This window comes from Corythoichthys intestinalis, chromosome 22 (assembly GCF_030265065.1).
Source record: "Corythoichthys intestinalis isolate RoL2023-P3 chromosome 22, ASM3026506v1, whole genome shotgun sequence".
Taxonomy (NCBI): domain Eukaryota; kingdom Metazoa; phylum Chordata; class Actinopteri; order Syngnathiformes; family Syngnathidae; genus Corythoichthys; species Corythoichthys intestinalis.
Window position 1 is genome coordinate 24,575,637 of NC_080416.1, and position 13,189 is coordinate 24,588,825.

Below are 13,189 nucleotides of genomic sequence, written 5' to 3' on the forward strand. Positions count from 1 at the left end.
GCAATTATAACTACTGTGACAGCGACATGGGGAAAAATCAGGAGATGATCTTTTTCTTAACGCCCTGTATTGAACACAACGCAGAGAAGATATACCATTTGCAGCCACCACTGACAGTCATGGTTGCCCAACTTTCCATCATGCATTTGGGCGGAACAGTTAAGTCGCTACAGTATAATTTACTGAAACACAACAAAAATAATATTCCAATCCCTCAAAAAAAATAATGTTCACAAAAAGAACAGAGATCAATGCAAAGAGAACTAGCATTCCCAATCAAAATAGCTATGCAAAATAATACTCAGACTTTAGTCAAAACTCTATTCAAACGTTTTGTTTAGCTCAACAAATACACTAGATGGCAATATTTAGTCACATAATACAAACTGTCAGAGGTCTCGTACGCTGTGAAGTCAACACTCAAATGAACGTAAGGTACAATGAACCCAGAAACTACGGCGTCAGTTGAGGGGCAAAATGCACTAGAAAAACTTGGCTAGATCTCTAATTAATTTAAAACTCACCCTTGATACCTTGTGGTATATTTCAATCACGACCTTCCACAATGGCGAGCTATTAGTTTATTTTTTGATTGAAAATTTTACAAATTTTATTGAAACGAAAACATGCAGAGGGGTTTTAATATAAAATTAATATAACTTGTACTCACATTGATCTTTTAAGAATTACAAGTCTTTCTATCCGTGGATCCCCTTCACAGAAAGAATTTTAATAATGTTAATGCCATCTTGTGGATTTATTGTTATTATAAACAAATACAGTACTTATGTACAGTATGTTGAATGAATACAGTGTAACACATAAGTATTTAGTCAACCATCAATTGTGTAAGTTCTCCTACTTGAAAAGATTACAGAGGCCTGTAATTGTCAACATGGGTAGGCCTCAATCATGAGAGACAGAATGTGGGGGAAAAAAACAGAAAATCACATTGTTTGATTTTTAAAGAATTTATTTCCAAATTAGAGTGGAAAAAAGGGTATTTGGTCACTTACAAACATGCAAGATTTCTGGCTGTCAAAGAGGTCCAACTTCTTCTAACGAGGTCTAACGAGGCTCCACTCGTTACCTGTATTAATGGCACCTGTTTTAACTCATTATCGGTGTAAAAGACACCTGTCCACAAACTCAGTCACACTCCAAACTCGAGTTTGAGTCGTATCACATTTTAACACAATGCGGCAAACGTGTGTTCCACGAATAGTACTCTAATACTTCAACTAGTGCACAATTTTGCTTCACGTAATTCTGCTGTTACACCAAAGTTGACGACAAAGCACATACCAGTACGTCAACGTCAGGATAAATATCAGCGACAGGCAATAAACGGCTTCCCATTAAACGACTTAGGTTAATCTTTTTAATCTAAATTTAATTCCTTGGTGTTGAGTCTGTATTAATGTGATGATTTTATTGAATAAATATCTGATACCTTTCGTTGGAATTTTTTTTTTTTTTTTTTTAGGTCGATTAATTGTTTTTTTTTTTTTTTCTTTATGCTCTTTCACAACAGTTTACTAATCATTATTAAGTGTGTGCTGTGGTAGGTAGTAAAATAATACATTTATATGATACAAAAAAAACAAGCATTGACGGTTATAGACGTCCTATCTACAGTGGTTTAAAAAAGTATCTGAACCTTTTGGAATTGCTCACATTTCTGCATAAAATCACCATCAAATGTAATCTGATCGTCGTCAAAATCACACAAATGTAAAAACAGTGTCTGCTTTAACTAAAACCACCCAAACATTTATAGGTTTTCATATTTTAATGAGGATAGCATGCAAACAATGACAGAAGGGGGAAAAATAAGTAAGTGAACCCTCTGCCTAAGGAGATTTAAAGAGCAATTGAAACCAATTTTTACCAAACAATTTAAGTCAGGTGTGTGCTCAATCACTGATGAGAGGTTTAAAGCTGCCCTGCTCAGTATAAAACACACACCTAGTAAGATTTGTCTTGATGAGAAGCATTGTCTGATGTGCATCATGGCTCGGTCAAAAGAGCTGTCTGAAGACCTGTGATTAAGGATTGTGGATTTGTATAAATCTGGGAAAGGCTACAAAACCATTTCTTAAAGTCTGGATGTTCATTAATCGACAGTCAGAAAAGTTGTCTACAAATGGAGAGAAATTGTCACTGTTGCTTCTCTCCCAAGGAGTGGCCGTCCACCAAAGATGACGCCAAGAGTTCAGCACACAATACTCAGAGAGGTAAAAAAAGAACCATAGAGTGTCTTCTAAGGACTTACACAAATCACTGGCACAGTCCAATATTGCTATGCACACAACAGCTACTGTATATGTTCAAACTATGGCCAAGATTGTTATTCATGGGAGGAACGGAGGAAGCCACTACTGTCTAAAAATAACATTGTTGCTCGTTTAATGTTCGCAAAAAGGCACTTGGACACTCCACAGAGGTTTTGGCAAAATATTTTGTGGACTGATAAAATCAAAGTTGAATTGTTTGGGAGCTACACACAACGTAATGTGTCGAGGAAAAATCGAACCAACATCAACACCTCATCCCCACCGTGAAGCATGGTGAAGAGAGCATCATGATTTGGGGCTGTTTTGCTGCCTCAGGACCTGGACAACTTGCGATCATTCATGGAAGAATGAATTCATAAGTCTATCAGGATGTTTTGCAGGAAAACCTGAGGCCGTCTGTCAAAGAGTTAAGGCTAAAAAGAGGATGGATGCTGCAACAAGACAATGATCCAAAACACAGAAGTAAGTCAACTTCAGAATGGTTTCAGAAGAACAAAATACACGTTCTGGAGTGGCCAAGTCAAAGTCCAGACTTGAACCCCATTCAGATGCTGTGGCATGACCTAAAGCCAGCGATTCTTGCCAGACATCCCAGGAAACTGACTGAACTACAGCAGTTTTGTAGAGAAGAATCAGCCAAGATTAGTCTTGATCGATGTGCCGGACTGATCTGCAGCTACAGGATGCGTCTAGTTGAAGTTATTGCTGCCAAATGGAGGGAGCCACAAAATATTAAATGTGGTGGTTCACTTTCTTATTTTTCTCCCTTCTGTCATTGTTTGCATACTATCCTCATTAAAATATGAAAACCTATCAATGTTTGGGTGGTTTTAGTTAAAGCAGACATCCATTTTTCGTCTGTATGATTATGACAAAGATCAGATCACATTTGATGGTGATTTTATGCAGAAATGTGAGCAGCCAAAGAGTTAATTACGTACACAAATTTGAAAAATTTATTACTTGTAACAAGTGGCGCCCAATACAGCTATTTTTTGGATCCGAAATAGTAGTGTCGTGTTTTCAGTACCATAGTGCTTTTCAGCTGCTATAAATCCAAGCACTTGGAAAATATGTCCCCTGAGTGAGACTCATGCTCTTTAGAAACTAATGATAGTAACAGAACACCATGTAATATTCTGGAGGAGGTACCAGATGAGCTTTGTTTAATATAACACAAATGCATTATTTTTACTAGTCTAAAAATAAATGTATCATATCGATATCGGCAAAACATGTCTTGGAAAAAAATCTGATTGGATCAAAAGTGAAAAAAACAGCAGTGGGGCATCCATACTGTAACACCTGGTGGTTGTACTACAGTAATTTTAGGACTATAAGGCGCACCTGACTATAAGCTGCCATGCCGCCACCTACCAAATTTGACATGAAAACGGCATTTGTTCATAGATAACCCACACAGGACCATAAGCTGCAGGTGTCCTCACTGTATTATGGGATATTTACATCAAAATACATTAACTGGGAACACTTTATTTGACAGCAGGGTCATAAAACATTGTCATAAGACCGACATAATTATGACATGACACTGTCATGAGCATTAATGAATGCTTATGACAGATGTCATTTATTGTCATCCTGCAAATTCTCACTTTTGAATTGATGTAAAAGATCCGAGCTGGACATTAATGGAGTTAGTGACGAAATTAGCCAGACGACGCTTAATGATATCTGTCATAAGCATTCATTATTGCCCATGAGAGTGTCATGGTATTATTATGTCAATCTTATGATGCCGCTGTCAAATAAAGTGTTACCTTTTAACCCAAATAAATCAACAAATAAGCTGTACTGGACTATAAGCTGCAGGATTCAAAATAACAAAAAAGAAAAAAGTAGTGGCTTATAGTCCGTAAATTACGGTACTTGGTTACAATTTGGTAGGAAGTGACATCACATGTTAAACCCCCGCAGTGCTGCTGTACGTACGCAAGGAGACGGATGAAGTGTTCGACGCCCTCATGCTCAAGTCACCTACGCTGCGAGGCCTCACAGATGCGGTGAGTGACGAGAAGCCGCCCACAATGTTCAAAAGAGCACAATCAGCATTCCTGCTTATGTTGTAGATATCGGAAAAGTACGGCTTGACCACCGAGAAGATCACCAAAGTCTACAAGAAAAGCAAAAAAGGGTGAGATAAACATTTTGACCATAAAACGGAAGCATCATAAAAGCCTATACATACCCCTGCTTCCATCTCTTAAACCAGTTGCCCTATGGCAGGCGCTACAAGGCCATAACAGCCAAAACAAACAAGAGCTGTCACCGTACTCAAGTTTGCACTGCTAATGCCACAACATTGTCACAAGCATCTCACTAGCTAATACTGGTCCTTCTAAAAAAATTTGCATATTGTGATGAAGTTTATTATTTTCTGTAATGTACTGATAAACATTAGACTTTCATATATTTTAGATCTATTGCACACAACTGAAGTAGTTCTAGCCTTTTATTGTTTTAATATTGAATATTTAGGCAGAAAAAAAATCAAGAAAAAAACAAAAATCCAATCTAAAAAAATTGGCATATCATGAAAAGGTATTCTAAAGAAGCTACTAACCTAATCATCTGAATCAACGAATTAACTCAAAACCCCTGCGAAAGATTCCTGAAGCTTTTACAAACTCCCGACCTAGTTCATTACTCAAAACCGCAATCATGGGCAAGACTGCCGACCTGACTGCTGTCCAGGAGGCCATCATTGACACCCTCAAGCAAGAGGCTAAGACACAGAAAGAAATTTCTGAGCGAATAGGCTGTTCCCAGAGTGCTGTACCAAGGCACCTCAGTGGGAAAAAGTGTGGCAGGAAACGCTGCACAACCACAAGAGGTGACCGCACCCTGAGAAAGATTGTGGAGAAGGGCCGATTCCAGACCTTGGGGGACCTGCAGAAACAGTGGACTGAGTCTGGAGTAGAGCAGGGCGGTAAACCGAAAATTTACCGTTACCGAAATTCTTCATGATGACCGACGTAATTTTGACCATGTCGGTAAATTCGGCAATTTAATAAAACAAGAAAATATAGTCTTTTCATCCCGCTTTGACTCTGTTGTTCGGCTATGGTCATTCCCCTTTAAGAAAGCAGGCAGTGTGCTTACGTATGGAGTCACGTGGTTTTCAGGAAGCCAAACAAACAGAAGCCCGGTAGGCTAACGCTAGCGGCTAACGCTACAAGTAAACTGGATGGAGTCGGGCTTAAGTTAGCTTCGCCAAACTTTCACCCGACATTAAGTAAACTCTTGGCGGGTTCCAGACAGGCTTTCACCCGCTGTCCTCCCTGGTTCTCACGATATCGGGAGAGGATGCTTTCAGTGCTTTCTTCTGGTAGCCAAGCCACAGGCTAACGCTAGCGGCTAACAGCGGCTGCAAATGAACGTGATGGAGTCAGATAGCGGCTCTAACCTCGTCGAAACGGCTGAAATTAATGAGTGGACTGGGCACGGACTTCATGTAGCAATCATTATGTCGCGTTATTTGGTATCTCTGTGTGATTTTGTCTGAAAGCTTTCATGCACTCAGCACAAAGTATAGTCCAACAGTGAAGCCTATATATAATATGACAGTTTAATGGCCACAGCTATTTTTCTGTATGTGTTTGCTTTATTCTGCCATCATTAAATCTTAAATGTTTCATTGGCATCAGAGCAATACAGCTTTAATCTGGTTGTGTCTGTGTGGTGGGTATTAAAAAAATGTTCTGGGGAAAAGAAAAAAAAACCTGAAACCTTGACGTAAACACTTGTGTTGAATAATTATGTCACACCAGCCATTACCAAGTCATTTGTGTTAGAATGACATGTTTGCACAGTCGTCATATTGATTTTTATAATGTACATTTTTTTCAAGTCATACAAGCTGTTATAAATGTTCACACTAGAATTGTTATTGTTTACAAGATTTTTTTTAATACTTAATGTTTAGACTGCATGTGCAATTGTTAAATTGAAAGCTGGTAAATAAATTTAACGAGAAACGGTTAATTTGTATTCCATGCATTGATTCAAATTTTCAAATTATATAACAGTCCGCTTGGGCGAATTTATCGTCATTTATCGTTATCGAAGTAAATCTCCTCAATTTATCGTGATACGTACTTAAGGCCATATCGCCCAGCCCTAGTCTGGAGTAGAAACATCCAGGGACACCGTGCACAGGCGTGTGCTGGAAATGGGCTACAGGTGCCGCATTCCCCAGGTCAAGCCACTTTTGAACCTTAAACAGCGGCAGAAGCACCTGACCTGGGCTACAGAGAAGCAGCACTGGACTGTTGCTCAGTGGTCCAAAGTACTTTTTTCAGATGAAATCAAATTTTGCATGTCATTCGGAAATCAAGGTGCCGTAGTTTGGAGGAAGACTGGGGAGAAGGAAATGCCAAAATGCCTGTCCAGTTTCAAGTACCCACAGTCAGTGATGGTCTGGGATGCCACGTCAGCTGCTGGTGTTGGTCTGTGTTTTATCAAGGGCAGGGTCAATGCAGCTAGCTATCAGGAGATTTTGGAGCACTTCATGCTTCCATCTGTTGAAAAGCTTTATGGAGGTGAAGATTTCATTTTTCAGCACGACCTGGCACCTGCTCACAGTGCCAAATCAATGGTAAATGGTTTACTGACCATGGCATTACTGTGCTGAATTGGCCTGCCAACTCTCCTGACCTGAACCCCATAGAGAATCTGTGGGATATTGTGAAGAGGAAGTTGAGAGACACCAGACCCATAACACCTCAGCAGTGCCAAAGGCTGATTGCCTCCATGCCACGCCGTATTGAAGCAGTCATTTTTGCAAAAGGATTCCCGACCAAGTATTGAGTGAATAGCTGATATAATTAATTGAAGGTTGACTTTTTTTTGTATTGAAAAACACTTTTTTGTATTGGGCGGATGAAACATGCAAATTTTTTTAAATAGGGATTTTTGTTTTTTCTTGACTTTTTTGCCAAAATCATCAATATTAAAACAATAAAAGGCTTGAACTACTTCAGTTGTGTGTAATGAATCTAAAAGATATGAAAGTCTAATGTTTATCAGTACATTACAGAAAATAATGAACTTTATCACGATATGCTAATTTTTTTGAGAAGGACTGGTATTTTATCAGACATCTGTCTCAATCTGGATACTGCTGTGGTGCACGTTATGAACCCGCTTTAAATCTCATACTCTATAGAATGACAATAAAGGCTTTCTATTTCATTCTATTCAAAAATGGAATGAAACGCATGATGTCTGTTTGGTTTTTCATCAGCATCCTGGTGAACATGGACGACAACATCATCGAGCATTACTCCAACGAAGATACGTTCATCTTACATATGGAGAGCTACGCCGACACCTACAAGGTCACGCTGACTGAAATATAAAACAAACAAAAGACTGCACCGATTTATTATCGCCGTTCTTTAAAGTTTGAAATAATGGAACCGAGTCACGGTTCTTCTGTAAAAAACGTGTCTTGTTACTGTGTAAATATTTGATTTGTATTGACAAAACCACTTCACCGTTGTTAAAATGTGCTTGTAGCCTCGATTAGTTCTTCATTAGCAGCTTCTTTGCATGCTCGCCTTGATTTGTATGTATCGTTGTTTTTATAGTTGTATTATTTATTTCTCTGGTATTACATGTATATATCCAAACATTTCAAGTAGTTCACATTTCAGCGATTTCAGAGTAAGTCGCCCTCTTGTGACATTGTTCAAAGTAAAATGTCAATATTCAAGAAATGAATAAAAACGTGCCATGAAAAGTTTTTGCTAACTCGTCTCCCATAAATTGTTGGGTTGTAAGGCAAGATTATTTTATTTATTTATTTATTTTTTAACCCGTTCAGCTGCTTTGACACAAAGAATAGGAATCTGAGTGTCCTTATGGGCTGAACATTTTCAGTGTATCACATGGTTCGATATACTCCCAATGTGATTATGAAAAAGCGATCAGGACGAGGTTTTGCGGGGACAGAAAAGAAAGAAGCAGACAGTGGAGGAGAAGGACAATCAACAAAAAGAAATACACTATTGCACACCTCTGCTACCTATGGACATACAGTGGTATGAAAAAGTATCTGAACCTTTTGGAATTTCTCACATAACTGCATAAAATCACCATCAAATGTGATCTGATCTTTGTCAAAATCACACGGATGAAAAAACAGTGTCTGCTTTAACAAAAACCAGCCAAACATTTATAGGTTTTCATATTTTAATGAGGATAGTATGCAAACAATGACAGAAGGGGGATAAAAATAAATAAGTGAACCGTCACATTTAGTATTTTGTGGCCCCTAAAACACCCCCTAATAAAAATCCCTCAGGGTTTCTTCAAACTATACGGAATTACACTTTCACAAGAGCAATAAATGCATTTAAAACTAAATCAAATTAAAATACCTGAGGTTAGCATCAAACGTTATTTAAAAAAGGAGGATCTAAGTAAAACAAAAACAAAAAATGGAGTTTAAATGTCTAATTAGTCAAATTTATAAATAATTTTAGTAGATCGTAATGAATTTGCATGGCAAAAGTCTGCTAGCTCAAATGATATAATATGCTTTTTTAAACAATTCTCTTAACAAATCATTCAAACATTTATTCCTACAAAAAAGTCAAATATGCCTCTAAACTAAATTACAAAGGCATTAACAAACATTACCTCAAATAAAAACTTAAAGCCTTATGTGTGCCTGAACAGGGGGCAACTAGATCGTATCTGAACCTTTTGGAATTTCTCACATTTCTCCATAAAATCACCATCAAATATGATCTAATCGTTGTCAAAATCACACAGATGAAAAAACGGTGTCTGCTTTAACTAAAACCAGCCAAACATTTATAGGTTTTCATATTTTAATTATAGTATATAAAAACAATGACAGAAGTGGGAAAAATAAGTATGTGAACCATCACATTTAATATTTTGTGGCCCCCCCTTTGTGAGCAATAACTTCAAACAAACGCTTCCTGTAGCTGCAAATCAGTCTGGCACATCGATCAGGACTAATCTTGGCCCATTCTTCTCTACAAAACTGCTTTAGTTCTAAAAACTAGTTTAGTTCGAATAGTCAGATTCCTGGGATGTCTAGCATGAATCAATGTCTTTAGGTCATCCCAAAGCATCTCAATGGGGTTCAAGTCTGGACTTTGACTTGGCCACTCCAGAATGTGTATTTTGTTCTTCTGAAACCATTCTGAAGTGGATTTACTTCTGTGTTTTGGATCATTGTCTTGTTGCAGCATCCATCCTCATTTTAGCTGCAACTGTCTGACAGACGGCCTCTGGTTTTCCTGCAAAACATCCTGATAAACTTTTCAACTCATTCTTCCATTAATGATTGCAAGTTGTCCAGTTCTTGAGGTAGCAAAACAGCCCCAAAACATGATGCGCCCTCCACCGTGCTTCACGGTGGGGATGAGGTCTTGATGTTGGTGAGCTTTTCCATTTTCCCTGCACACATGACTTTGTGTGTTACTCCCAAACAATTCAACTTTGGTTTCATCAGTCCACAAAATATTTTGCCAAAACTTCCGTGGAGTGTCCAAGTGCCTTTTTGCAAACATTAAACGAGCAACAATGTTTTTTTTAGACAGCAGTGGCTTCCACTCGGAGTCCTCCCATGAACACCATTCTTGGCCATAGTTTTACATACAGTTTATTTGTGCACAGTGATATTGGATTGTGCTAGTGATTTCTGTAAGTCTTTAGCAGACACTCTAGGGTTCTTTTTTAACCTCTCTGAGTATTCTGCGCTGAACTATTGGCTTTATCTTTGGTGGACGACAACTCCTTGGGAGTGAAGCAACAGTACCAAACTCACTCCATTTGTAGACAAATTCTGACTGTCGATTGATGAACATCAAGACTTTTAGAGATGGTTTTGTATCCTTTCCCAGCTTTATACAAATCAACAATATTGATCGCAAGTCTTCAGACAGCTCTTTTGACTGAGCCATAATGCACATCAGACAATGCTTCTCATCAAGACAATTCTTATCAGGTGTGTGTTTTATAGTGGGTAGGGCAGCTTTACACCACTCATCGGTGATTTGGCACACAACTGACTTTAATTGTTTGGTAAAAATTGGTTTTAATTGCTGTTTAAGTCTCCTTAGGCAAAGGGTTCACTTACTCATTTTTTCTCCTTCTGTCATTGTTTACATGCTAACCCCATTAAAATATGAAACCTATAAATGTTTGGGTGGTTTTAGTTAAATCAGACAGTTTTTTTAATCTATATCTGTGTGATTATGACAAAGATTAGATCACATTTGATGGTGATTTTATGCAGAAATGTGAAAAATTACAAAAGATTCAGATACTCTTTCATACCACTTTATCGTTAGCTAATTATATTTACCCGTGGACACCATGTGTGTGGGGGTTGATAACAGAGGAGAAAGACGAGGGAAGGGGTGTCGAAAGGAGACTTGAAATTTTTCAGCCAATTGCTGATATCCCAAGCCGATTTTGTAAGCCGATCATAGGCGGGGGGCAATAAATATGTTGCCTCGGGCACCAAATTGGTCAGGAACAGCCCTGTATATCGCCCTTACCAATGTTGAGACCAAACCTACACCCTTGGTTGAAAATGAGCGTTATTTTGTATCCCATAATTTTTGAGGGGAATTCTAAATCTGGCTGCTTAGGACAGCTATGGTTTTGGCCAAGATAGTCGTCCATTGAATATAGTATGCCCGGTGGTGGCTCTGTTGTACAATTAACGTCTTTAGTGGGGCAAACTGAAACTCCGCTCAGCATTTTGGCGGTGGTCTCCTGTGTTTCATGGTCCACATCTTCAATCATTGGTTCTCGGTCAGTAGTTGTTATCACTTTTGAAAGCTCAGGGTTGAAAAAATGACGTACAAGTATATCTTTCGTCTTCTGTCCTAAGGTGTGTTTTTTTTTTTTTTTTTTTTTTTTTTTTTTTTTTTTTTTTGGGCTAAGCAAAGCAATTGACCTTCTCTAAGGTGCTAGTCACATGATCAGTTTGAAAAATAATTTTATGAAAGCAATTTTTTTTGTTCATTTCATTCATTTTTTTTGTTTGTTTTATTGCTTTACAACTTTTATAGACAACATTTTACCGGCTAAGTCTTAATTTTAAATTCATACTCTTATATTGGAAAGTCAATTACATGCAATGACATTTTCAGCCACCAAGGGGGGCTAAGTCCCCCCTCTGCTGATATATATGGCGGAAAACACTCTTGAAGTTCCGCTTTGAGACCCCCAATTTGGCCAACTTTCAAAATTGTCCGATATGCATGTGTGATACATCATTGGAAAGCTTAAAATCTAAATTTTTGGACGGAGGAAAATTTTTGAACAGGAGGGCATTTAAAAAAAACAATTTTAAACAGCAAAACCCTATCTGGAGGTGAGAGCATGTGAGAGCAGAAATACAGACGCCATGACTTTAATGAGATATTATCACGTACTTACCTTGTTTCGATCCAAAAATTCCATGTAGCATGTATCATCGAGTGTCAAGACACAGATGTGAATGGCCGCAGCTGGATATTTTGGGGATTTTATGGGTGAAACATGGTAATATAACAAGGGTCGCGATGCAGAAATCGCAGACATCAAGGAGTGGTCAACATTTTCTTTTTCATAAATTTACCCTTTTAAACTTTTTTTTCTATTTTTCTTTGTTTGGATCGATTATTTATCATCTAACATATCGGAGAAAATGCGACAGTAACAAAAAAAAAAATACAATTAAGCGATACGCCATTTTTTTCATTGTGACATAATTTATTTAAAAGTTTATAATATGTGAGTGAATAATTTCTTTAAGTCGTTTTTTTTTTTTTTTTATGAAATATGATTCATCAAATAATGATTCTAAGCTAAAAACGACAGACATTTTAAATATTAAATATAATTAATTTTCAGTAGATGACTTGAATAGCTGTTTGGAAAGACTTTGGATGACTCACCATCACCACAGTGTACAGTGATCCCTCGGTTTTTGCGGTTTATGGGGAGCAGAACCCGCCGCGACAAGTGAAAAACCGCAAAGTGGTGCACCCCCCCATTTTTTTTTTTTTGTGTGTGTGTGTTTTGTGCTCAATGTATTTATTCAGATTTAGCATTGGAAAGATACATATAAGACATGTTTTTTTTCTCACTTTTTCCCCCAAAGTAATTTTTAAAAAAAATCTATATAAATAAATGGTTTTTAAGCACTTCAAATGTCATAATTATGATCAGTTTTAAACCTAGCTGTCCAACCAAATCATTTTTGAACAAGAATAAAGTACTGTAGTAGAAAAATCTTGGCTTTATTAAATGCTTCTATCTACCTTAGCTGTGACTCTTGGAGTGACATGTAGAAATTTGAAACTCCTCATGATCACCTCTGGCATTTATTTTATATGTCTCCAATGTCTCCATACACACACACACACACACACATACACACACACACACACACACACACTCATTCCAGCGCGGCTTCCTTGCAGAAACTGTTTAACAAGTTAAACGATGATTGACACATTGCTCCGCTTTGAAGTCCGCTTCTTTGGCAAGATCAAAGACAACGAGCATCATTAACTTTAATAAGCAAGTGCTGCAGTGACTATGAGGAACAAAAGGCTGGGAGAGGGAGGCTTTTAGGCTGTGCGCAGAGCAGAAAGCAAGGCGTATGTGGATTACAAAAAATAAAAACTGTCGCACATGCTTGCGATGGAACTATCGCGCACATCGCTATGGCGATGTTTAAACGATACAGGTATATCGTTCAGGCTTAGCGAGAACAGTACATTATTTCCAAATGATTAAACCCACAAGGACATCACGACGAGACGTCAACAAGTGAGAGTGGGAGTTTAAGAGGACGCACGCCATGCTAAAGCTAATGCTACGAGTTACAT

General features: G+C 37.9%; 1 protein-coding gene across 4 annotated transcripts in view; it reads left to right on the forward strand.

Moving 5' to 3' along the window:
• The window catches only part of grhl2b (grainyhead-like transcription factor 2b), a 38,051-nt gene extending 29,990 nt beyond the window's left edge, over positions 1-8,061 (forward strand). For all 4 annotated transcript variants that reach the window (XM_057828358.1, XM_057828359.1, XM_057828360.1 and 1 more), the window contains 3 exons: positions 4,236-4,321; positions 4,388-4,452; positions 7,564-8,061. In XM_057828358.1, coding sequence (XP_057684341.1) covers positions 4,236-4,321; positions 4,388-4,452; positions 7,564-7,678 — 266 coding nt within the window. In that variant the 3' untranslated portion in view covers positions 7,679-8,061. The remainder of the gene's footprint in view (positions 1-4,235; positions 4,322-4,387; positions 4,453-7,563) is intronic.
• Positions 8,062-13,189: the final 5,128 nt, after the last annotated feature.